At 40.9% G+C, this 27,264-nt stretch overlaps 2 protein-coding genes across 2 annotated transcripts in view; one reads left to right on the plus strand and one right to left on the minus strand.

The window, feature by feature from the left end:
* The window catches only part of PITPNC1 (phosphatidylinositol transfer protein cytoplasmic 1), a gene marked incomplete at its 5' end in the record, with an annotated part of 77,333 nt that extends 63,459 nt beyond the window's left edge, over positions 1 to 13,874 (minus strand). The window contains one exon of the mRNA XM_084273398.1: positions 13,827 to 13,874. Within this exon, the coding sequence (XP_084129524.1) occupies positions 13,827 to 13,874 (48 nt within the window). The remainder of the gene's footprint in view (positions 1 to 13,826) is intronic.
* Positions 13,875 to 18,570: 4,696 nt separating this feature from the next.
* Positions 18,571 to 26,959, plus strand: PSMD12 (proteasome 26S subunit, non-ATPase 12). Its single transcript, XM_084273437.1, has 11 exons — positions 18,571 to 18,704; positions 20,392 to 20,451; positions 20,694 to 20,822; positions 21,556 to 21,663; positions 22,527 to 22,631; positions 23,058 to 23,207; positions 23,331 to 23,465; positions 24,001 to 24,113; positions 24,465 to 24,639; positions 25,145 to 25,222; positions 26,520 to 26,959. Exons 1-11 carry the CDS (start codon positions 18,597 to 18,599, stop codon positions 26,727 to 26,729), a joined length of 1,371 nt encoding a protein of 456 aa, XP_084129563.1. The 5' UTR covers positions 18,571 to 18,596; the 3' UTR covers positions 26,730 to 26,959.
* Positions 26,960 to 27,264: the final 305 nt, after the last annotated feature.

Here is a 27,264-nt window from a genome sequence, read left to right on the forward strand (position 1 = left end):
ATACTGTCAGCAAGTAGGACAGGAGCTATATTAATTTGCTTTTCTTATGCTTTTTATTTGCTGTCATCAATTCAATGTATTGGACAGAAAACAGGAGGAGGGTAAGAGGGTGATTCCTATTATTCCAGATAAAAAGAAAAAAAAAAAAAAGAAAAACACGTGAATATCACAGTTTGGATGCATAAATAGAGAGGGAAAAGTTAACATAGCTTTAGTGACGAGAAGTCATGTCTTAGTCTGTCTCTGAGGGGGTCAACAGATATGCAGACAAAGGAGACCTAGCTGATACTGGCCATTTCAATACCATTCTGCCAAGGTCACAACGCCAGATGTTCTAAACGAAATAAATTTGCCATAAGATAAGAAGAAAGGTCCTTACATGGATAAATCATTGTTCAAAATATACCATTTAAAAAGTAAAATAAGTAGACAAGTAATTTTTTATCACTCGAGAGAGGACACCAGTGATGTCCCTGAGGAATCTGTGGCAGGTCTTACAGTGTTCAACATCCTCATTAGCGATGGTAGCATACTCATCCACAACTTATTACAAAAAATCCCCAATGAACAATATATAAAAAGAACAAGTGATAACTTGAACCCAACAAGGATGGAAAGACACATTTTTGTAATTAACCTCCTACAAAAAGGATTTAAAAAGGGAGTGGGAGGTGTATTATAGAGCACAAAGAGAAAAAAGGATAGAACATAGACCAGGGAGGATACAGAATTACAGTGATCATTTGCAGCCTGCAATGCTGAGGGAGCAGCTCTTGATTCGATGAAAAGCCCAGTAACTTTATCTCCTTGACCTTGGTGGCAATGAACACCTGGAATATAAGCTTAGAATTCTTTACACAAATTCACCAGGGGGTCACCTCTGCACATGACAGATGGAAGAACTCAGGGATGAAAATTTAGGCTTCACCATTTTTTTCTATAGACAGAGGAACCAGACAGCCCCCAGTCTACCACTACTTAGCCCATACTGCATAGCTACTGTTACTGCTTCTACTTAAAGAGACCCCCAACACAGAAATGTCCTACTAGGGACATAAGACTTCAGTGTGAAATTACAAAGAAACATCTCAAAAGATCTACAGAAAGGAAACAAGACCTACCCATATTACCAGTGCATGGTTCCCTAGGAATTCAATACATGAGCCTCCAATCTTGAGTTAGTTATTTCTTCTTATGAAAATGCCATCCTACCCTAAGGTAATGATTAATTAGCAAAGTTGTTTGCAGTCTCCCAGAAAGGGATCCCATACCTTGTACGTTAGAATGGCTCTGTGTCACTGCAAGTCTTTGCATTCTCATGCCTCCTTCATGTGAGCCTCCTCAGCAACTCAATGAGACTGAAACACCAGTTTTCATCAAGAAATGATTCACAAAAGAGTTTATAAAAAAATGCTACATATTTAACAGGAACAAGCCTAGTAACTCTACTTCATTTGTTTAGAACCTTTCATCTCAGTATAAATGCAAAATCTGAAGAAATATTTGAAGCCTAAGAACAAAATAGTTTTAAACTAGTATCAACACACAGGCATAGGAAATAGTAAATGTCTACTGATGCTCCAAAACTCAAGTAATATAATTTCTCTTTCCCTGTTTTCTAGAGTATCATGAGCAAATACAGAACTCTAATTTGCTATGGAAAGGACACAAGGGAGCAAACCTTCAGCTGACTTACTAAGGATAACTTGACATGTCAACTTGCAAAGTTTACTGTGCATGTTTAAACCTGACATATACAAATCATTTGCACAAATAAATCTGCAGGATGATGAACTGCTATGTATATAAAAAGGAGTAAAAGTCCTTTTCCTTTGAAACTCTTGACTGGAAGGTGTCATAATGGCAAAAGTAAAATAAGGGTTTGCAAAATATGAAAGGCAAAAACGCACACCAACAGCTCTGTAATTATTTTTAAATCAGTAATTACAGGACAAAATATTTAAAGAACGGCAAAGCTCTCATGAAGCAGCCAATCTACTTCTTTTCCTACACAGCTTTCTCATAATTCCAGGTGCAGAAAAATGGAAAATGCTTTGAACTGTCACCTGACGGTGATGAGACTTACACAGCTCCAGGGCACCACAGGTTGTAGCAAGGATCCTGGGACTTTCAGGTTCTGTCCCAGCACAAAAAGCAAGCAGAGGTCCTACACCTACCAAAAGACCAGACCAGCTGTACAGGGATAACTCAGTAGGACTGGTGAAAACCCAGGCTTGATAGGGAAATCCTACGTATCTCTGACACAATTCTTATCACACATGATCTACTATTATATATTAATCTGTTGGTGTTGCATTTTATAATGCATTTGATCAAAAAATTCTTGCTAACTCGGTGCTTTTTTCTTTAACTCACCATGCTTGTCAAAGGTTTGGGTCAGCTACAACGCTGAGTTTTCTTCTTTCCTTACCATTAAATATGCATGAATACTTCAAAGAGTAATGCTTTACTGCATGCTTACTGTTACATGGAAGTTCGTTAGTGGCCCTAGGGAACGTACTCACTTTTCTGCAACAGTAAAGTCAATCAACTGCTACCTATAAGGTAAGCCTAGAAAGCTCCAGTAGCTCACTTCATTTGCAAGTCTAACTTCCCCAATCGTTAGGTGTGGAAAAGGCCTTCAAAGTATAACAACCTGAGGAAAGGAATGCAATTGCTAGGAGCTTGTAAAAGACCTTAAGGACCTCCTAGCAAAGCTTTGAGATGTAAACTGACTCTTGGTCTTGTGTACACAGGAAGTGATACTGCTTTAAATAACAACAGTTCAAGCCAATGTAAACCAGCTTAAAACCAAAATATGACAAATCATACTGGCTTCTGGGCCACTGTTTTGTGGCGCTTTGGTTTATTCTTTGGGCAGAATGCAAAAGAAAAACTGAGGGATAACCTTGAACCAAGTTCAAGAGAAAATCTAGGTATGCACACATCTCCTGCTGATGAAAATTAATTTTATATCCTACAGCTATATGAAAAGTGTGGGAGGACCCAATTAGCCTTTGGCTGATACAAAACTTACCAGAGAAAGATAGATGTCTGACAGCTATTTCTAAAAAGCTACAGGAGACTACTGTGCAGAACTCATGCAAGAACCTCTGCTCCCCACTTTACTGTTCATACAATCATGCTGATTAGGTATCTTTTGTATGGTTCTATCAAATGCGTTTTACAAATGCCTTTGATAACCACCACACTATCCTGACTGAAGTGCTCATACTTGGTTACTTAATACTCTTGGGCATATGACATTTTGCAGTAAGTAGAGAGTGTGAAACAATACTGCTATTGTGAATTATTTGATTTTCACATTTTAGAATATTTCTGAGAGGAAAACATACAATCCTTTTTTTTCCACTGCCTAAGCAGTTAGGAGAATTTGGGATAATATTCATATGTTTCTGTCCTTTTACTCTGAAGAATGAAAATATATATACATATTCATATATAAGCATATGTTTATATTATACAGCTTATGCATCATATATATTATATATGACATTTAAATTATTTTGTGGGAGTTGACAAAATTTAATCAAAAGGTATTCTGATGGTTGGGAGAGGGGGATGGTTTGAACAGTTCTGCCAGTAGGATATGTGTTGCCAACATCAGGAATGTGGGTGTAAACTGCTGTCAAACTAAGCCACATAATACTAATCTAGGGCAGACCTCAAAACAGATACGCAATTACTTATAGTGGACAACTGAAGGAAATTAGGAAATGAGATAAGAGGTTTTATATGAAGAAATCACAAGGCAACAGCAATCATTGTTCCTCAAATGCTCTTAAGGAAATAGAGTTTTATCCAGATTATTGTCCCCAGAAGAAGGATGAGATACAGACCTTCTCTCCTGCACCAGAGCATCTCCTTTTCTCTCGCATAAGAACATTTGCTCTCTGGAGTGGAGGATACTCGCTGATTGCCACTGACATTCCTTGGGCTGTCACAAGACAAATCACTCATGTTGTTTACTCAAGTTCTGGCCGCTAAAAACAAATTGGCATGTCTGAAAATGTCTTAGCAAAAAGGCAGGGTTAGAGGTATCCACATATAACTTGTATTATGCTCACAGCACGATTAAATAAAAACATAACCACCTGTTACATTTATTTCAGTGGGAGTATCTATTTTCAATTACAGCATTTACTATCCATCCTCAAGTATGGCAAGTAACACCATGGTAACATAAACACAGTCAGGGCTGCTTGAGAAAGTTAAATTATAAATAGCAATGTATAGCCCATGAGGTCCTGGAAATAAACTAACTAATCCATAGGCATTTGTTACTATGACATAACATTTCCACTAAAGTGTTGTTTGCCTCATCTCAAACCCACTCAGAACAGATTTAGAAGTTCAGCATCACTTGACTCTGAGTGAGTTCATGTTCAGCTATGAAAAAGCAGAAATGGTGCAGAGAATAAGCTATAGCAAAACAATGGGAAACAAAATTAACAAAAAAAAAATCCCACCCCATAGTAGGCTTTATGCTGCTTCAGCTGAAGTTAACAGGGGGAGGAAAAATAATAATCTATCCCAAATGTATTAAAGTCCCTTTAATATATGGGAATATGTTTTTATACTACATCATCCCTGGGAGAAAAAAACAACAAAACAAAACAAAAAATAGAAAGAAAAAGCAAAACAAACAAAAAAACTTGGGCTTAACTGAATAGCAAATAGTGTGCAAATGCAAATAAACTTAGCAACCCTCTAAATCATTTGAGAGAGTTCAGAACTCGGTGCTCTCTTCAGCTTCAGTCTGGGTGCAAAGATCCATGGTAACTGAGGGAATAGAGCGATTCAGGCCTGAGCTCAGTACTCAGAGGGGAGCTGAATTATCAATTGTTTTAGTGTGCTGTGCAGTCCCTTATTCTCTGCAAGACTGAGGCAGAGCGAGAGCAGCAGGCTGTTGTTCTGTGCAGCAGATTGTTGCCAGCTGGCCGGACGCCTGCTGTGGTTGGCCAGGCTTCCTTATTTGGGAGTATGACCAAGGCCTCAAAAATGGGGGAAAGAAAAGAGAATCGGAGTTTCTACAAAGTTAGGGCTGAAAATTGAGAGCAAAGAGGTTACTGCCAAGTTCTGCGGTGTGAGGATAGCAATCGTTTAGCTTTGCATAGGCTCAAAGGCGTTACTGTGGGTTGGACACAAATCTGGGGCCTCCATCTAACCGTGTGAAAATGCCTTTTAGGTTAGGCCTGAATGCTGAAGGTTTAGAGGTGTCAGCTGGGTTTCTTTCTTGTTAAGAGCAACAGATTTGAGAAATTTCCATTCCCTTTTAGGCCACAGCCAATGGTTAAAGTCTAGTTTTGATTAGTCCAGATTAAATCTGGAATTAATCTACTGAGGTCAACAGAATTATTTCAGATTTTCACCTTCCAACTACAATGGAATTTAAATTCCCAACATTTCTAGTCTAAAAATATGCTCTGTTTTATGCTACACATTTGGTGAAATCTCAGCCTCTCTGACACCAGCGACAGAGCTCATTGCTACTGCCATGCTCTGAATTCCACCCAATGCTTTTCCTTTCATACAGAGTGAAGCAAATCAAAAGATGATTCACTGAAGATTTCAATTTTATATCAAATCTGTGTGATAAAAGAAACAGGTAGGTTTCTTGCGACTTCAATCGTGTACACTCCACATATTTCTTTTGGCTTATTTCAAGCCACTGCACAATTAATTTATTAAGGGGAAATACTCCTTAAAGGTCATCTAATTTGCAATTCCAAAGAAAATGTGACAAAAATCAGATAAATAGGTGGATACAGTTGTTGAGCACCTTCCAGAAGACTATGCACACTAGGACCAGTATATTCAATGAGTGAAACTACTTTAAAAAAAAAAAAAATCTATTAATATAATCTATGAGTAGGAATACAAGCTCAGCATGTGTAAGAACTCCATGCTTATCAAGTAACATGCAAGCACAAGAGGTTATTTGTCTATTTTTTTTAAATATAAAATTCTGAAAATATATTAATCAGTTGTGTTTCTGGCTGTCATCAGTGACTGACTGTTAATCAAACAATGTAGCAACAGTATGTGTTATACTGGAGTGTCATTATCACAGAATTATTGTGTCATGCACTGTAATAATATTTTTACTGAAAAAAATTTAAACATAGTCATTAATTGGGCAACACATGAAACCTAACATGACATTTAGGGTGATGAAATAAAAAATAAGGCATACTCAGCATGCTCACAAAAAACAATTCCCACAGAGCTTAAGTATTCCTAAATCACTTAGGCAAGACTAATCTTAGAACAGACATGTAAAAACTAAAGACCATGATGTTTCTGGAGAGCATATGAACAAGGCTTTTACTAATCCCAGTCTACAAACATTTATGCATGTGACTCCTGACACATGACTGCTTGTGCTTTAAGTCAGGGATGTACAAGTTAAGCATACACAAAAGCTAGGAGTGTGCCCTGTAAAACCTGCTTTAGAACTGTAAAAGTACAAAGCTAATCGAATTCAGCATTTTCTGACCACAAACAGGAAAAAGATGGATGGTAATTTTTTTCCAAGAAAAGCCATTAAAATGTCATTCCTACCATTTAGCACCCCACATCATATGGTATAGAACTAAAAATACTATTTTATTAGATATCCAAGGATTCAAAATTGACTGATCACTTCTAATCAAAACTGGAAAGAACTTACAAACTGAAGAAATAAACAAGACTAAGGCTAGACTAAAAGCATTATATATAAACACAGGCTGAGTTCAAGTCTAGTTTCCTCCACCTACAGGCTGTAAACCCTCAGTTAACCCAAACTGAAATCTAAATTGCCTTTTCTTCACTCCTTTTTAAATCTAGTCAATAATCCTGGGGAGCACCTTTCCCCTTGCTTTCTTGATGTATGCAGACATGGGTAATTTCACTTATGTGCACAATATGCGTACAGAAGGTTCTTCAGGCTGTGCTGGAGCTATCAGAGCACATTTGTGTGAGATGTCACCATTTGCTTTAATCAAGTGTTTCAAAATAACACTGCTGGTCATGACATATGCTCTACGAACCAAAGAGGATAAGGATAATATATAGGGAAAAATACAATTCTTCTAAAAATTTATTTTAAAATGACAAATAAGTTCTCTGTGAGCAAGGATCGAAAGAATTATCCCTCCCCCACAATTATTGAGTATATTTCGATGGTTTGCCTGTGTGTATTGTCTCTAGCCTTATAGCATGTAATGGTTGCTTGTGTGCTAGGTTAGATACTGAAGATGGAAAGCCTGCCTGTACTTCAGTGTCCACAGCTGATGGTTCTGTAAGGACAGCCTGGGGAAGATATTTGTCAGTCACAAGTCACAAAGACAACTATCCTGAATGAATCATTGCTATATACTCTGGCTCTTCCATTAACTACCTAGGAAGTCTTTTGTAGAAAAGAACATGATCTCTAGCAGATTTTAACAATACAATGCCTATTAGGCTAAACTGAATACTCATGAAGGAAAATATAATTTCTAATCTTTCCTAGTTATTACAGAAATCTTTCTCTTCCTATAATCTAAAGGGCTTTATATATTTTAATGGCTAAAAATTGCCTAACAGTTTTTACATGTGCAGTCAGGCAAAAAGCACAGGAAAATTGGTATAATTATGTTATTTCTAACCTTACAATTAGACAGATGAGGATATTAAACAGACTGGACTAAGGGAAAATGTATTTGACATATCAGAGTTATCAAACTTCGAGGTGCCAATTTAGGCATCTACAGTCACTACTGGGTACATGAACAGAAGTGGCCACAATTTCAAAAGTGACAATCATTTAGCTTTCACATCAACTCTTACAAGAACTTCATGCTCTCAGCAACTCAAAGTTCACCCTAAAAAATAAAACCCAGAGAGCACTCAGTTTTAAAAGCCAGTATTGATATTCTGCATCTTTCTCTCCTTGTTCTTTTGTTTCCGAACCTACATTACCCTTCAAAGGCAAACACTTTGTTGAGTTCTTGATAGCATCAAAGCTCTGTAGAGTGCTTTAGCTAGAAAATGTCCTAAAACACTGTCCTAAACCACTGACAAGCTGCATTTTCTTTTCTGGGAAATGCAAAACTGGGCCCTATATCTTGCTAACAAAGCCTTCAAGTCAAACGTGGAGTATTATTTTCTTTGTATATATATGTATATATACACCTTGGAGAAAACAAGTGTTGATAAGGAGATTCAGAGCAAGAGAGATAACGAGAGATGTGTATCAGAGTCTGGAGTTCCTTGGGTAATACCTAATCCTTTCCACGGAAAGATTTTTTTAATGATTTACACTGAAACTTCAAGAACAAAGGTTGTCTTGTTTCTTTCACAAAGTTTTACTGAAACATCCAAACAGGAGTAAACTGGATGTTTTTGTCTTCTAATTGCAGTGGAGTTCAATAAAGATAAGACATCTGCTGTGCACTGCCTTGCTTGTATAGTTCTCTAGGTGACTACATCTAGCATAGGAAGGTCAAGCTAAAGCAAGGTACTAATTTTCTTCTTGTGGTAACACACAACTCCCACTCTCATCTGCTCATTCTTACAACTAAACTGTGCACCAAGAGAAAATTAAATAGCTATTCTTATTTCCTACTAAAAGTTAACATTGGGTGCTTTCTCTCACCTATTTTCTTCCCAGTTCATAAGATTTAAGGTCAATTTAAGGTCACATTGTATGTAGCTAAGGACTTGTGATGTGAGTAGACAGGACCACCCACAGAAGGAAGATCAGATCAGATCTGTTTGCTAACAAGAGTCTTACACAATGATTTCATTTGAAGGCTAAAAAGATGTTCATAATCGTGTAAGGAGCTTTCCTAGGTCAATAATTAACTCTGACTACTCCTTAGCCAGATGCATCAGTACCTCCACAGTATTAATAGCAAAGAGAAGGTAAGGCTGGTGATGTTCTTGTAAGGCATATCCAGAAAGCACAATTAACAAGAGTCCTAAGTCCTTTACTTCTCACAGTACTGGAGCATCTTGTAAAGGAATCGGTGTAAGACTATAGGTGCATTATAACTGTTGGTAGTTTGAATTAAAATTGCACAATAAGCCTTCATTTTTGCTGGACAATTTCAGTTCAAAGCTGCCAGATATTTTTTTCTCTGCAGAGGTTATGGCCATGATATGGTCCAACTATTATTTTATTTACAAGTAATTATACCATATGAAATTAGGAAAGCTGACTTCACCATATGTTTGCTTACAGCCAGTATACTGCTTTTTCACGTTCCATATATTTACATATTCCTGAAAATGTGTTCTGTGGTTATAGCTGGGAAATAGAAAAGCATACAGAAGTGACCAGTATTCACTCTACTTGTATTAACTGCAGGATACATGTTAGTCCTGCAGCACCCAACCATAATTCAGAGAAAATGTATTTTACACCTTATACCCTACTAAAGGCTTTTCTGTTCTACATGCACATAGCTGTGTCTAAATATCATAACACCTGCTAACTCTCAGGGCGTAAAACCCCTTTCTCAAATGTTTCATTGAGCTTTAAATCTGTCTGAATAAAACATGTTATAACAAGTACCCTATGTACACAAAGCAGCAGACTATGTAATGTTTCACAGAGGAAATGTACACAGCATTCAGGGAACACAAATACTGTTTACACATATGTTGCTGAAATAATTTTATGTAAATAATCCACACTGGGAGAATTCATAACATTTTGAAAAGAGCTAAACATGGGATATTTTTCTAAGGGACTAAACACAACACCTCTAAACCAGAATTTGTCATGTTGAATTGATTTTTTTGTTGAAAAAATCAGGATCTACATTTACAGCCATTTTGCAGGTCTCTGCTTGTTTGCAGCCCTGACAATGCAGCTGCCCCTACACACCTCATGCGGGCAGCGCTCCCCACAGATCAAAGTTTGCTTTTAAATTTTTTTAAAAATTTTCATCTAAAGCATAGAATGAGAGCAATTCCACCAACTTCAGCAGAGAGAAACTTGGTTGAAATAAAGGAAAAAGGAAAGAAAATCCTCTTGGGACTTTATGTACTGGCTATACACATGAAGTCCAGAACCAATATACATGTTAATGGTCATCCCTGTTTCCAAGGAAAAAACCCTATCATGTCTACAGTATTTTGTTTGATGTTCAGGTTTGAAATATCTACATCTAGCTTCACATGTCCATTAGAATTTTACAGCAATAACAAGTCCATTTTCAACAGGATCCAGCAAAAATGCTTTTCCACCTTCTTTCCCTTAAAGAATGATCACTTACCACACGAATCAAACTTCACTGTCCTTCATCTCTTCCAAAACACAAGTTCTTTACATGCTGATCAGGTTTGGGTTACATTTGCAGATAAAGGTGTGTCAAAAGCACAGGCCCATGCAGTCCTCCCAGTGAAGGACCAGGGAATTACACTTTGCAATGAGACTCAAGTTTGAGAATTTCTTAGCATCGCTGTCCTTTTCAATTGCTTGGTGTTCTTGTCACTTGCTTAGGAATATGTTTTTTTTTAACTGATGATATTTTCAAAACCACAATGCATCCTGTCACAATATTCTCTCACATGATGTAACAAACGATTTGTAAGAATGAACTACCACATGAAAATGCAGGAAGAAAAATAACCAAGAGGCAGGCTTGTTTATTAATCACAGCTGGGATGAAGATGGGTAACACATCCTAAGCAATTACTACAACAGATTTTACTTGCTGTATGTATTAATGAAACATTTTTTCCATATTTATAAGGTTGTAGTGTTAACAAAAGGATTGCATTTCCATGCATGCCTCCCAAAAGTACCACAAATGAGGTACAGAATGACTTCTTCTTGGCAGTCATATTGGCATCAACCAACAGCTATATTCTGACCTAATTTGCAAAGTTCTTAAAGCAGTTGTTGTTATTTTTTAACATGGTATTTCATTTCTCAAATTATTTTAAAGCTGATCAGGCAACTTTCAAAAATATATATGTAACAGCCCTACAGAACTGTCAATAAACCCTCAGTTTAACCAGTTAGGCTCTGCCTTGAATAAAAACTGTAGTGTGGTGCTTAGGGACAAGGAACAAAGGTGTACTTCTGAGTCCTGTATCCTCGCTCAAAATCCACAAGCAGTTAGGTCTGTAGCAATCAACATTTCTTAGGAAATGTTTTATTTGTAAGAAAACATTTGGCCTTCAAGCTGACAGGTATACAAACAAAACTCCCATAAATATTTGGGTGTTCTATCTAGGAAGGGAATCAGTGGAGGAATGCCTCCAGAGCACAATCTGTGGCAGCTAACAAAGATCAACCACACAGAGTCTCCTATCCACATCAACACCAGAAACTCTTCAAACCTGGAGATAGTGTTACTATTATGGGGACATGTATCAAATTTTACTCTTCTCCAAAGACAAACTTAGGTCTTAATTGTCAAATTTTTTCACATTCCACAAAATCTGACAACAGAAGTAGAGTACAGGCTGACAAAGTCAACACTGTTTTACCTCCTGTGTCTAATTATTTTCACAGAAATGCCATGGGAAGCCACTCTGGTTTTGGTGACAGCACAGGACGACAGACTGAAGATGGGATTCTCTCTCATTTGTGTTGAGACTTCTATGCACAGATAACTGGCAAGTCAGTGCTAAAAAAGAAGACTGTTCATCATTCAAAAGATTTCCTTGATTGAAGCATACAGGCTGAAAGCCAGAACTTTCAAACAGTGGAAAAAGGGTGGCAAAGTCAAAGTAAGGACAACAGCACAAAGAGGGAAGCCATGCAGCTGCCTGAGAACCGACTGCTTTTTTCACATTACCTGTTGAAACCTACAACCTCAGCAATACGTAGGTGCTTAGCTCCCAGCAATGTGAATGGGAGTTAGGTACCTAAGTGATGTAGATCAAGGCCAAACGTTCCCATCCTGGGAGAAACTGCATGTCCTTTGGAAACTGCATTTCCATCAAAGCCCTCAATATCAGGGTGAGTTTGGGCCTCTTAGGAACCAAAATGCTCTTGGTTTTTGAAGAGTGAACACTATCCCATGGTGTTCTCCCGATGACTGCATAACACATCACTTTATTATACACATTATTCTATTCATCTTAATAATTAAGTTCATGCTAAATATGAGACACGTTCTAGGCTCCTCACTAAAGGAACTCAGTTGCAGCTCTTGGATTTAATAATGGATGATTCAACATAAGAGAAACTACAAGGCACTTGAGTACCTTTACTAACTCTGTTAACATTCTAGACAACAAAAGATTTCCAACATCATCTTCTGCCTCATCATGCACCAACCATTCATGTTTTGGGAGATTTTTGAGCTTTTCTATATCTGGAAATCTCATTTAAAATGTTTGGGGATTTTTCAAAATAAGTTCTGATGACATAATGAACTGTTCGTGTGGAAGTCTAAGGACATCAGGAACTGGCTTGGATAAAATGCTGTCTACATTAGGATAATACAATAAACAAATGCAATTATGTATTAAAAGAATAATGCCATCAGTACAGAATACTGTGTAACTTGGCAGGGAAAGGACCAGAATTAAAACCAGTTACCTACAGGCATGTGGTGGTTTCAGGTCCTGCTCCCAGAAGGAATTTCCTGACCAGCCCGAGTCGAAACTTTGGCAGCCTGAATTCGCACCTCGGGAATACCGCCAGTTTGCCAAACCCGAGGGTACAGGCAGACCGGCTACGGAACGATGCTCCGCGGTGCCCGTGCAGCCAACCCCTCACCTGCAGCCATTTAAACAAACCCCGCGCGTTACTTCGCGAAGCAAACGCGTTTTGCTGCGGCCGTGGGGATAGGTGCCCGCTGGACCACCGGCCGTGGGGAGAGGGCTCTGCGGGGAGCGCGGCGCCCGCTCGACCACCGGCCCCGGGCCAGTGCGGGCGGAACAGCCCCCGCCATGGCCCCTCGCACCGGAGCCTCTGCCCGCGGCCGCCGCGCGGGGCCGGGCAGCGCGCCCCCTGGCGGCCGCGAGGAGGGCGCCCCCTGGCGGCCCCGGCGCCGCCCGCAGACGAGAAACTTTGAGCCGCGCCCGGCGCAAGATGCGCGGTAGAGCCGCCCGCGTAGGGCGGCGCGTTAAGAGCGGGATCGTTCCCCCTCTGCGACGTCCCCGTCCCCAGCACGAACGGCTGACTGGAACGGCACCGACCTTCTGTACTGCGGGGCACCACGGCCCGGAAAGCACCGCACCGCCGCGCTAGGTACGCGTCGGGCCCCGGGGTGTCCGCTGCACCCGCAAGTAACTCCGCAGCACGTGTAGCACATGCAGGCATCCCCGCCTTACAGCAATAACCGGGCAGGTTTGCAGATAAATAAAGACAAGATGTTCCCGACACAGAGTGAGAAGACCGACGCTGAGCAGTTTGGCTTTCAATCGTTTATTTAAATGACAAAAAAGTTTCACTAATAAACCATCACACATCTACCCTACCTGTGCCAGAGTTTCAGGCCACTGTCATCTGCAAGGATATTTTCAGCGAAGGGGAAGATATATATAGAATCTGGGTTTTGGGCAAATGCTTTATCAGGTAGAGGATTTCAGCACAAAGCATTCCCTCGCAAATAGGCGTAAGGTTCTTAAAAGCCTCGTTGGAAAATCTTTATAACCCCCACTTGGACTACACAATGCTTTCGATAGACTTAAGTTACCTTCGTTCCTGTAGGATTCCCTTATTTTCCAATAAAAACATTCCTCTCTACCAGTCACCTCCGACTAAGTTCATTGCACGAAGAAAAAACGCTCAGTAAACCAAACAGAACCTCAAGTCGCCTCGAAAGAGAAAAGCCTTGGTAAGCAGCATTAGCAGCGGCGGAGCTTACCTCTTCAACTGTCAAAGGCATACAGATCCGGTACTCCTTCATGAGCATATTCCTGCTGCCTCGGTGCGGACCAGCAAACTGGGAGAAAAGTGGTTATTTCTGCACGACGATCACGACGAAAACCAATCACGGGGAAAAATAATCAAGCCTCTTTCCCTGTAGGCGCTTGACAATGTGTCCACAAAAGAGTAACGCAACCATCCAGGAAGGCTGACCCAGCAAGAAGAAAAACCAACACAACTGCTCCTTTCTTCCAGTTCTTCCTCCCTCAGCCTGCGATCACGGGAACTTCACACTCGCTCGCACCGATATGCGCTACCAAGCCTGAAACCCCAAACGCTATCGCTACGGCCAAAGACATCCGTCGGAAGTGTACGAAAACGGCAGCCTCCCGCAGCTGTGTCAAGACATGCCTGGGGCGGCGAAAAGAACAAACGAGCCGAAAATGTGGCTTTCACCACCGCCGGCAGCACGTCGGGCGGCAGGAAAGATGAGATGCTGATTTCCAAGACAAAGGCTTTGGATAACGTTTCCTTCCCCGGCTGCCAAACGCGGCTCCCACCTCCCCACCGCAACGCGGTTGCGGCCGCCGCGGCTCCCGCTGTGCTCGGGGGCGGGCAGCGCGGCGATCGGGCGGCCGCGGTTCCCCGGCGCAGCCGCGGGCGGGCAGGCTGGCTGGCTGGCTGTAGCCGCGGGCGCGGAGCGGCGGCCCCGGCGGGGGCGCGGCTGACATCAGCGGGGCGGCAGGAAGGAGGGAGGGAAGGAGGGAGGGCGGGCAGCCGCCGCCGCTCGGGCGGGCTTAAGCAGAACGGCGTGGCCGGCCCGCGGAGGCGGCGGCCCGGGGACCCCGGCGATGCTGCCCGGGAAGGGGGCGCCGGCAACAGTGAGGCGGGAGGAATCGCGGTTTAAATTAATTCTGCCGCGAAGACTTCTCGATTTTGGGGAAGTTTATTGCCTTAGGTGTGACCACACACCTTGAAAAACATCTACGACCCGGTGTAAGAGGAGAGAGCCCCGTGAGACCGCCGCAGAGGCAGCCCCAGGTCTCCTCAGCCGTCCCTCGGTACAAAAGGCTGCGCTCGGGGAGACACAGCACAGGATGCGAAGGCCTCACCCATTTCCCTTTCGGGCAGCCCTTCGCTATCAGCCAGAGGATTTTGCAACACAAATAAAACTCTGTTTTTTCTATCAGCTATTTACTTTCAAATATCACACCGAAAGTTCAGTGAAAAAGTGCCTCCTTCCTACTCTAACAATACAGCCAGAACCAGTTTAGGAGGTTGGTTTTTTTTTTCTTTGCTACTTAGTATGTAACTTGTTAGTTAAATCGTTTTTTAATATGCTTGGGGTTTGTGTTTTTCAGAGTAATTTACGCATTTTTAATAACAACTTGCTATGCAACCCAATTCTGTAACTGGCTGGCAAACCTGAACTGTTACACAACCTCAGGTAAACATCAAATGTTCACCTTGTTGTTTCCCTTGCCTTCCAAATAGCTACAAAGCCAGTATTGCAGAGAAGCACTGTGACAGTCATCTGAAAATACAAGGCACTGTACAGGTAATGGTAAAATATACATCTGCACTTAAATATAAATGATTTGTAAAAATAAAAGTCATGAAAGCATCTTTGGGACAGTTAAAGATGAATTTGGGTCTACAATGAAATGTGTTTCATAATGAAAAAAGCCCTCAGATTTTCATTGCTTCTCGATGTACATTTCAAAGCTGTGTATATCATGTTAGCCCAGAGAGGACGCAGTGCCATCTCCTGGAGCTAACAACGTGCCTTTCTCATTCCACCACACTAATAGCACAGTATTTCATGCACCCTGCCTTCCCAGTGAAGTGCAAACACCTACACAAAGAAATAGAAAATCTGGGAGCTCTGTTAACAGTCTGGATTCTCAAGCAAGGTATGAGCGCTGTGGTTAATGAGACTCTATCTCAAATCTGACAAGAGCCACTTCGAAATACCTGAACTGTAGCTATAATTCATAACTCTGGTAGTGTATGTTCCTGAAACTTCTATGTAAAATAGCCAAAACAAAGCAATATCTGTGATATTACCTAGAGATATGACAGATCCAAATTCACACCTAAAGCATCTACTTCAATTTTAAGTGATTTACTAGTTGTTTCATTCATTTGGACCAGTAATTCTGGATTTCTGCTGAAAAGCTGTGTAAAAAACCCATTACTGCTTTGCATAAGGCATTGATGCTATTCAATTATAGGCAAAGACATTGATTTAAAGAAAACTAAGAGAAAAATCTCAACTACTTTCTCATCTATTATGTGCTTTCACCATAAACCATACCTTATAGCTCTGTTTTAAAACAACAAAGCATGCAAATCTGCAGAAAGCAATGTGTCAAATCCAGTAGTTACTTCAAATGGAAACCAAAATTACTTCCCATACCAACAGCAAAACATTCTTCAGTCACCCCACATTTACTGCCACACGACCAGTTCAGCCTCGTGCTCTCTGCACGTACACATGGGGAAAAAAAACAACCTGGTGTTCATAGTACTACTTCTTGTATCTCCCTACTAGGACTACTGTCATGGGACTCTCTACAAAGCACGCTCACCAAATGCTTTCTCAGGGACATGCTGAGAGAGAAACTTGTGGCTCCAGCTAGCCAGGAATTTCTGCCAAGCATGACTTGCCTGAACTTTGGTTCTTTGTTTTCTGTGAATTGTGAGAAACAATTCCCTTACCTCTGCAACAGGCTCTCTATCACCACTTGTACAAAGATGACATTTTCCACTCATCCTTCCTTTTTGACCTGCAGGGAAAAAGCCTATGTTAAATCATGCTGCACATTAACTCCCGATGGACTCGTGTCAGCAAAATGTTACTTCCTACTAAGAGACCATAAAAATGAAGCTATTTCTTCAAGTATTTTACTAAGAACTTTTGAGTAAGAGTTTAGGGTTTTTTTTTTTAGCCATTCAGGAAGCAAAAGCTGCCCCCTTGTCTCCTAGCATACCCATGCAGATAGAGGAACAGTCGCAGTGTACATTCATTTTCTTCCTTTCATGCACCCTCTGAACCAAACTTCCTGTGTACGGGAATATGCTCAATTATATTAGCATGTGGCTTTTAACTTCCCTGAAACCATCACTCCCTATCCCCTGACTGTAAAATTCTACTAATATTGCAACAAGCTACAGGAATGAGATTTTACAATTCAAAAGTAGTAGTCAAAGCTCTAAAAATATTTGCCTATTTCCAGCGTTGGAAAAGAACAAATCATACACTCTGTGATACATGCATGTATTTTATGCACTTAGGTCAAATAATAACTAAACATTGTTAAGGATAATGGATAAATTCTGTTAGTGGACTTTTCAAATCAAGTTTGAGTTCAATCAGAAAGCAATTCATAGTCCATGGTCTCTGCTGCGTAGATTGCAAAGCATGTACCAGACACAATTGCAAAATACAGGATTATAGCTCTGAAGTCACTTAATTGAATTACTCTTAATTTACACCAGTGTAGCAGACCTAGTAACTCAGTTGTAATTCCGTAAACAAGAGACCTAAAACTTATCACAAATACTCCTTTGCCACATTACACGTTACATATGCAGCATAGTCATGAAGAAACACAACACAAAATGTAATTTCATGGTAACTCATTTTTTCTGGGAGTCTTAAATTACATCCAAAGCTACAGGACACTCAGTGATCATCACAGAACATTGGGAGTTGGAAGGGACCTCGAAAGATCATCCAGTCCAACCTCCCAGCCAGAGCAGGATCACCCAAGACTAAATCACAAGGGAACATGTCCAGGCAGGTTTCAATGTCTCCTGAGGAGACTCCCCAACCTCTCTGGGCAGTTTATTCCAGTGCTCTGTCACCCTCACAGTGCAAAAGTTCCTCCTTACATTCACAGGGGCTCTTTCAAGGAGTTCTATGTCCCCCTTGAACTCAGGGGCCCAGAACTGGACACAATATTCAAGGTGTGGTCTCACCAGGACAGAGTAGAGGGGGATCACCATTTCCTTTTGAGTGGTTTACCTGCAAATCTGAGAGAGTTTCTCTGAGTTCTCCCAGTGAATTGAACTTCTGTAGTGTATGCAATTCTGCTGTGGGAGGTGACAATCTCCAGCCACCACAAGTGTCAGAGCACCCACAACAACTCATCAAAGACACCAGTGTAACTGTCTAAAATCAGGACCTTTGGGCTCTTAAACCATCACAATCACCATGTCGCCTACCTTTTCCCCACAGTGCGGGGCCACTAAGCAACTCAAGGCTGGAACGAACATGAGGCACACGGGGAAGCCACCAGCTGCCGCACAGCCACAGCACGGCGCCGCTCTCAAAACGCGGGGAAACTGCGGGAAGCCGCCACCACGCTCCTGGCCCGCCATTGCCTGCGTTGAGGCCTCAACCTCTTGACACCCAAACTACGGGCAACGCGCTGGCTGGGGAGGGGTGCCGAAAGCGCTGCAGCCGCGCTCAGGCAGCCGCGAAGCGTGACTGGACTCCAGAGGAAGTAACCGCCTCAGCCCTGGCCCCGCCCTTCCCGGGTGCGCGGGGCGCCCCCAGGCCACGGGCCAGTTCCCTCAGACTCCGCCCCGCCCTTCGCGCCTCGGCCCGCCCCAGGCCCTAAGGCGGCCGGAGGTGGCCCGGTAGCGCCTGTTTGGCGCAGTTGCGGGGTCCTTCCGTGAGGCTGTCCCCGCCGTGCCTGCGCGCACCGCCTGCCTGCTTCCGGTGTGTGTTCGCGGGGGGACGCGGAGCGGAGCCGGGGAGATGGCGGAGGGCGGCGCGGAGCGGGCCGATGGCCGTATCGTCAAAATGGAGGTGGATTACAGCGCGACGGTGGACCAGCGGCTGCCCGAGTGCGAGCGGCTGGCGCAGGTGAGGCGGGAGGAAGCCCGGGGATGCGGATGGGCTGAGTCATGGCGTGGGGCGCGCTAGGCCGCGCGCGGGGAGGCGGCCCGGCGGCGGGGGGACGAGCGGCGCGACGTGCAGCTGCCTCCTGTCACCCCATCCCCTGCTCCGGGGCTCGGGCTCTCTCCCGTGCCGCGCCGGGGAAGGGATAAGCAGGGGCTGCTCCGCCGTTTCATTGGCGGGGAGGGGGCGAGAGGAGGTGTCAGGGTGCAGCCCGCGGGAAGGGGTGGGCCGGCCCGAGTCCACCGGCAGGGCCGTGGGTTTTCCCTTTTCCCTGCTGCCGATTCCCGCGGGCAGCGCGGCTGGGCGGACACGAAGGTGCTTGTTCATCCCAGGCGTGCTGTGCGCCAGAGCTGCCTTCCTGGAAGCGACCCTGTGTCGGGTTAGACGGGCAGCACTTGGTATCCTAACTGCTGTGTACCGGCCCCAGGAGAGCGAGGGGAGGCCAGAGCCCCGGCAGATGCCGCTGAGGAGACTCGTACGTGCCTCCCAGTCGAGGCGGCCACAGGGTCTCTTGCTGGCGGGACCACAGAGGTGATGATGTGTGTGGGGTATCTTCAGGTTTGTTTTATGGACGTGTTACACATCTCAGACTTAAGACCAGGCAGACTGGATTTGCTGTTACATCCTTTCCCAGCAGGATGCTGTACAAGCTGCACATCCTCAGCGCCATCCGTGTGTCTCGTGATAGACACTCTGCAGTGTATTGTAGGGTTCTGAAGGCATCAGCCTTCAGATAAGCAAATTACATCTTGTACTATCTTAAGGCTGTGTTGCATGGAGAGTGGGGACAGGTGTTTCCCACAGGCACAGCTCTGTGTAGCTATGGACACTGTGACCACATTTCATTGCCACAAAATGTGTCAACTTTGCAGCAGTAAGAGCACATCCTTGGCTAGCCATTGCATGTAATTGAAAAGATTTCAGCAGGGTAGTTATGTTTGAAAAATGAATTCTTTCTTTGGTTTGTTTTGGTTACTGATTTTCTAGTTTCTGACCTTTTCTTGCAGCCCCATAGTTGCCATGGCCTGTTAGAAATTTTCCCTTTTTAACATTTTTTTTACAAGCTATTTGCTAGGAATTACAACTTCAGACTAAAAGTACATTGTGTTTTATCTTTAACTCCTCTGAACAAATGCAAATATAGTTCCCAAAACCCAAAGAGCAGGAGTATTATAATGCCATGCTTAGACTGTAAAGCATGTGGCTAATGTGTTTTACAAAACACTGTAATTAATATGTGATGAATGTGGATGAAAGTAATAGTAAAACATGTTTTTGGCCATGGTATCTAGTTGCATATCTGTTCTCACTTGAAGATTTGCTTTGGCTGGGAAAGAAATCAGTCTTCCATCTATTGAATGTGAGCTACCCAAACCTGAGTAAAACTTGCTAGGTTTCTCACTGAAGACAGACAACTTGAGCGTGTCTTGGGTGAAAATGGAACTAGTACCTTTCCAGTTGCTATTGTGTAGAACACCTAATTCAGTTAGTGCTCTATGTGTTTCTTTTTTAAGAAAAAAAAACCCCAGCCTAAAAAGGGAGTGTACAGGCTAGTCTGTGGTTTTTACTTATGTGAGAATCAGAGCTGCTCTTGCTTCAAAGCGAATTGTGTTCTTCACTCATGGGGATAATTCTTTGCCTGTTACATTAGGAAGGAAGATTGCAAGAAGTAATTGAAAACCTGCTCTCCTTGGAAAAACAAACACGAACGGTAAGTGGCATGTGGTGTGTAACATTTCTGCTGTGTTGTCCTACAATTCCTTCCCCCCCTTTTTCCACTGCATTACTGTTGTGAAGGGAATTGGGGTATGGGTCTTTTATTGTTCTTTTCTTTAAAAAGAAAAAGAATGAGGCCAGACATAACCATTTTTCCCCTTTGTGTAATAGAGGTGCAAGTGATAGAGGTTTGCAGGTTGTTTATGCCAGCACTAACACGTTGTTTGTTTGTTACAGGCATCTGACATGGTCTCCACATCCCGTATCTTAGTTGCTATAGTGAAAATGTGTTATGAAGCTAAAGACTGGGATGCTCTTAATGAAAATATTATTCTTCTGTCAAAGAGAAGAAGTCAGTTGAAACAGGTGAATTTAATCCTTCAAAACAAAAACACAAATTATATTTGGAGCTGTATTATGTATCTGATTGCCCCTTGCGTGACATAGTAGCACCTGCCTGAATATATTATTAGGTCCTGCTGACTTTTTTTGATAGCTGTAAGAAAGTCAATAATGAAACTGGTGTCTGGAATTAGTCTGTGTTCACCGTGTGCTCCATGTGGTCCAGGCTGCTGTTCTTGGCAACACAGCTGTGACTCTTCTGCCTTCCTGCATACCAGTGCTTTTAGATAGTAGTTCAGCTTTACACTCTTCTACAGTCTGCATTCTAAACACATTAATAATTTTCCATGTTTACATGAGGTGTATATTAGAGTTAGTGCAATTTATTGTGATCAAATCAGGTGTGTGCTTCCATGCTTTTGAAACAGTCATACTCTGGAATTCAGTTCTGTCTTGGTGGAAGAGGAGTACTGCTTTCCAAGAGAGATCTGTCTGGGATGAATTATTTTGAGTATCTTTGGAAAACCTGAGATGAAAGGCATGACTGAACAGCACATTTGACTTCCAGCATCAGTCACTAGCATCATTTTACACTTTTATACGAATCAGAGTGATGAGCTGTTTCTTGCTTGCTTTTTGTTGAAATGACTCTCTAGTTTGATGTGAAACTCTTTAGTACTTATCTCTGAGTGTTAATTTGAATGCATTTGAGAAATCTAAAAACACAGTACGCTTTGCTTTTCTGTTTTTGTACTAGGCAGTTGCTAAAATGGTCCAGCAGTGCTGCACTTATGTTGAAGACATCACAGACTTGCCAGTCAAACTGCGCTTAATTGACACGTTGCGAATGGTTACAGAAGGAAAAGTAAGATTTTGTTTTAAGACTGAGTGTCTAAAAGGTAGAATAAAAATCTTCACCTTATTTAAAAGCATAGCTTCCTAACGTTATTTTTACTCTTGTTCAATTAACCCAAGTCATGAATCTTTCCAAAAGACTGCAGATATTTCCCAGATTTCATACTTGCAGAAATGCTCATCATATTTCCATGAGGTAGATATTTGGACTCTGAATTAAGAGTTCTAAAATGCCATTTATTTTTCACTTTTTAAAGTGTTATGTATTTGAATTTGTTAGAGAAACACTCTGGTTTAGTTTAATTTCTCAAGCACTCAGCAAGGTGTTACATGCATTTATGGTAACTAGAAAGTGATAAGAAAGTGTTATACGAAGTTTTCATGATACTCCTTTTACTTTAAGAAAATTCTGGATTAAGGCAAATTTATATTAATTTTATGGCTTTTATTTGTTCAAAGTTAGTTTAAATTGCTAGTGTTCGTTTCTGGATGGTTAGGAGTGAGTGGAATACTGCAAATGGTAGTATTTAGTACACAGTCCCCATTAAAGTCTTAATATCCCATCTGTTTCAATATATTTTAGCAGATCAAATAGCTAATAATTTCTTTTTCTTTTATGTTTGCTTAAAGAATGTTAGATGGATTGAGACATAATTTTTTGAATAATTTGGTCCAAATACTTCCAGTGTGTCAACCAACCATCTTATTTTATCTGTGTGTGTTATGGATAGTGTCAGTATAGTGTGTGGATGCACAAGGAATTAATTGGTTGTATTAAAAAACCCAAATACAAGTCTTAGTGGGGTTGTGATCTTAGAGTTTGGACTCTTGTTTAGAAAATTCCAATGTTTAAACTGCTACTTCTGATTTCAGATATATGTGGAAATTGAACGGGCTCGCCTGACAAAGACACTTGCAACAATAAAGGAACAGAATGGTGAGGTGAAAGAGGCTGCCTCTATTCTGCAAGAATTGCAGGTAACATGCCTTATAACTCAAAATTGCATCTGCAATAAACATTAATTCTGACTGCTCTTAGATCATTATTTAGAAATTTAATCAGGTATGTCTGCAGGAATGCCTGGAATGAGATTAACTGTTATTAATGAAAGTGTAATTTAGTTTTCACTGTTAGTCTCGTGGTTACCTTACACAGACCATTTCCCATTTGGAACAGATTTCAACTCTGTGCATTTAGTTCAGTGCTAGTGGATTCTTCCAGTTTAAGTGGGGTTGTAATTTAAAACTGAATGAGCTTTTCTCCATTTTCACTTGCTCTGGACTACCTGTTTTGTCTGTTGCTTTGTTTTCCCCTGGCCCAAACAACCTCCTGCTCTTCGTGCACAGTTAAGACTTCACTTGATTTGACTTTGACAATGTTAAATAGCTACATCTTCATTTTAGGTGGAAACCTATGGTTCAATGGAAAAGAAAGAACGTGTGGAATTTATCTTGGAGCAGATGAGACTCTGTCTAGCTGTAAAAGACTATATTCGGACCCAAATTATCAGCAAAAAAATTAATACAAAATTTTTTCAAGAAGAAAACACAGAAGTAAGTCATTGGAAGATTTCTCTGTCTCTCTCCCTCCCCTCCCAATTTTAATCTGATATGCCTCTCTTCAGGTCCCAGTGTATTTGAATCCTGTATTAATTTTACTGCTTGATGCTGTTTCAGAAACTAAAGTTGAAATACTACAACTTAATGATCCAGCTGGATCAACATGAAGGCTCCTACCTCTCCATCTGCAAGCACTACAGAGCCATTTATGATACTCCCTGTATCCAGGCTGAAAGTGAAAAGTGGCAGCAGGTAGAAAAACATTATGTACAAAATATCTCTGTTTTCATGGGACAAATACGTGTTTCATTACCAGATAAATTTACTGCAGATTAAATACCTCATCAGTCTGTTGCTCTTAGGGATTTTTAATGGCTATATTAACAAATTGGTTAGTTGAAAACTGATATAATAAAGTTTATTTCAAACTAGTATTTAGAACAACATCTTCATTATATTGTCTTTGAAATCCTAGGAATGTCTTGTCTGTTTTATCCAAGTGCAGAAATAGAAGCAGCTGTGCAACCGTTGTCTGTGCAGACACAGATGTTACATAGAGATAATTTTTTCATGTGTTTAGTTTAAATACTGGAATTTTAGTTAACCTGAGTGAATTTAAATGTACGGCTGTGAATGAGGGTTCATTTCTGCAAGGTGACATCAGTTTCACCTTCTCAATATGGAGGGTTTAGGCTTTCTGTGTGTCAAACTCTTAAGCTCTGAGAGCAGTGTTTTCAACTTCTCTGGTTAATTATGGAAACAACCCACACTATTTCCCCTTAAACAGGCACTGAAGAGCGTTGTTCTTTATGTTATTCTCTCACCTTATGACAATGAACAGTCTGACTTGGTGCACAGAATTAGTAGTGACAAGAAGCTAGAAGAAATCCCCAAGTACAAGTAAGTATTTCTAAGAAACAATTCTCTCTCAAACAAGTCTCTCTCAAAGTAGCAGTGCAAGTGAAATCTGTTTACACTGAGTCTGCTGCAAGCATCTTGGAATTTAATGCTGTATGAAAAATACTGAAAAAAAATTCTGCATTGAAATAGATTCAATAAAGGAGAAAGTTCTTTTTTGGAAGTCTTGAGTAGAGCTGCCCCCTGATAGTGTGAAGTATTACAGAGTGTTGTCATTGAAAACAATGAGTATTAATGGTAATAAACCATTTAAAATTATTTCTTTGATCTGTTTAAGTATGAAACGAGCCTTAGTAATACAGGATTTTAAATCAACTTTGGTAAATCATTTAGAGACCTCCTAAAACTATTTACCACCATGGAGCTGATGCGATGGACTACCCTAGTAGAAGAATATGGGAAAGAATTGAGAGAAGGATCCCTTGACAGTCCTGCAACAGACGTTTTTGGCTGTACAGAGGAAGGTGAAAAGAGATGGAAAGATTTAAAGAATAGAGTTGTGGAACATGTAAGTGTGTCTGTCTCTAAGCATTACTCCTGTATTCAGTGCCTCAACTAAAAACGTTTCTCACCTGCCATCATTTTAGTTACAAAGAGATGCAAGGTCTGTAGCAGAACAACAGTTAAGTTGACATTTCCATTGTGTTGCATTTTCAACATTTTATTTGCTCATACATCTTTAATAAAGATAGGTATTAGGCACAGTTGCCAGAAAGAAGAGCACATTGCACTCAAATTGTGAGATTTAGCATTTGCATTTCAACAGAGCAGAAACTTGAAAGACTTGCTTTATATTAAATTCATAATTGGTTGATTTCATTACCTAATAGTTTGTCATGTGGAGACTTTTACACCTCTACAAGGAAAATAATTGTTTGTTTACACTCTCATGCACCTAATGCAGGTCTGCTCTTAGAGCTCCTAATTGCTTTTAACGCCAGCTTTTATATTTTTGCAGCCTGCTTCAATTATTTTTTGTACATAACCCTCTACTCTGAACACTTTTATTCCAGAATATTAGAATAATGGCTAAATATTATACCAGAATTACAATGAAGAGAATGGCACAGCTCCTGGATCTGTCCGTTGATGTAAGTGTTTTGCCTACCTTCCTTTCATACAGGGTGTGGAAGTGTGTGTGTGCATGTTTGTGGCACAGATGTAAGTATGCAGCAGAGACATGTCTTGTAATTTGGGTTTGAGTTCTCTTTTTAGCTTAAAAGCACTGCCATGGATCATCAGTGCAACGTTTTACAGACTGCAGAAAGATGCAGTGTTGTAGAAATACACAGCTTGGTTCAGAATTCTCAGGGTTTACACTTTTGTGTTTATGAATATGCATGGATATAGTATCTGTTGTGTTTCTATATATCTGACTTTGTGTTATCCTTGCAGCTCTCCCAGCTTCCTCCTTAGTGTAATTCCCATGTTTGTGTTACTGGTATGTTTCAGCTCTTACTGGGAATAACCAAGTATGCTGTAGAGATAGACAGGGAGCATGAAGTGAACTTTACTTCACTGGGTCTCTCTGATGAGAAATAGTGTAGAAGTCTGTTGGGTTTCATGGTATTAATCTGAGTATTTGTCACTTCACTAGTCAGTACAAAGACTTGAGAGTAGGTTCATGCCTCTTGGGAGTTAGAAAACTTTAATTCTGGCAGAACTCAATGTCATGATGCATATGCCCATAAGGCAAAAGCTGCCCTTATGAATTCATGTTTATTCAAGGTCTCATTTAAATGCCGGAGCTTCTTGTCTTGTTTTTTCGGTGTTAAAAAGCTCTTGTCAAAGGGTGATTACAGCTGACTGAAGATACAGGGTTTCTCACCTTTAAATGTCTCTGTTTATGGATGGTTGTACTTTGGGAACATGGAGTAGAGTAGTCTTCCTGTCATCCTCCTTTGTGTTTTCAGGAGCTTTCCAAAAAGATTCATACCTCATGGCATATTGGCATTTCAAGTGCAAATTAAAAGCTTTACCCTACTGTATTTTAATTAAATCTGCTCTTTTCCACAAACAGAATAAACCTTTTTTGACAGTGTTCAGTAATTTACGTGAATTTTCCTGTGCCTTGTTTGTCAGTATCTCTGTAGTCAAGTACTCCAGTGTGTAAGGTGGTGTAGTATATTAAACTTTCAATTTCATCAAAAAATAATCAGTGGTAGGTCAAATAAATACATTTTTTAGTAGATGGTGCTAGTAGCTTCTAGTGCCAACATGTCACATGAAAATACTGTGGATTTTTAAAGTACAGTATTACTACAGCTGTATTTCAGTTACGTATAAAGAAAACTTTGTTTCCTGTGCTTGAATGCTGTTTGGGAGGAATACTGTTGCTTTGTAGGTAAAAATGCTGTTTTCTTGACTTGGTGGTGTTTGTCTTTGCAGGAGTCGGAGGAGTTTCTGTCTAACCTAGTAGTTAATAAGACCATCTTTGCTAAAGTAGACAGGCTGGCAGGAATTATCAATTTCCAGAGGCCTAAGGACCCAAACAATATACTCAATGACTGGTCTCACAAGCTCAACTCACTGATGGCCCTAGTTAACAAAACCACGCATCTCATTGCCAAAGAGGAGATGATACATAACCTGCAGTAAGGTACCTCAATAATCTCAGTGCTTTTAAAGAAGGCATTAAAATCTTCATGATAGAGACTATTATTACAGTGTGTATATGGTTTGTTTTCTCCTTGTCAAGCCTTCCTGGTCTAAAATTTAGAACATAATTCTTAAATTCCTGTTGACAATTATGTTCCCTTGATTATTCATTCAGTTGTTAAATGTTTTTGCTACAATTGCTTAAAATACATAATAAAACTGTATTGCCTGTATAATAGTAGTCTTGTGATTCCTTCTTTTCTGTGTATACCTTTACCTAACATGTAATTCTGTGGTTATTTCATTACAGGACTGTTCTTGAGGCTGTGATTGAGAGGATATACTGTAAATAATAAAATCCTAGGGTTTTACAGTAGCATGCATTGAGGTAACTTATAATAATATAATGTTAAGATACTGTTTGAAATGCCTAAGAGTAATTCTGTTTGTGGGACTATAGATAGGCTTTGTTAATTAATTCTGAGCTGATGGAGAAATCCACCTTGAAGCTCAACTGCTTAGTGCAAGTCACCTA

Source organism: Gallinula chloropus, assembly GCF_964237585.1.
Source record: "Gallinula chloropus genome assembly, chromosome: 20".
In the NCBI taxonomy this organism is placed as follows: Eukaryota; Metazoa; Chordata; class Aves; order Gruiformes; family Rallidae; genus Gallinula; species Gallinula chloropus.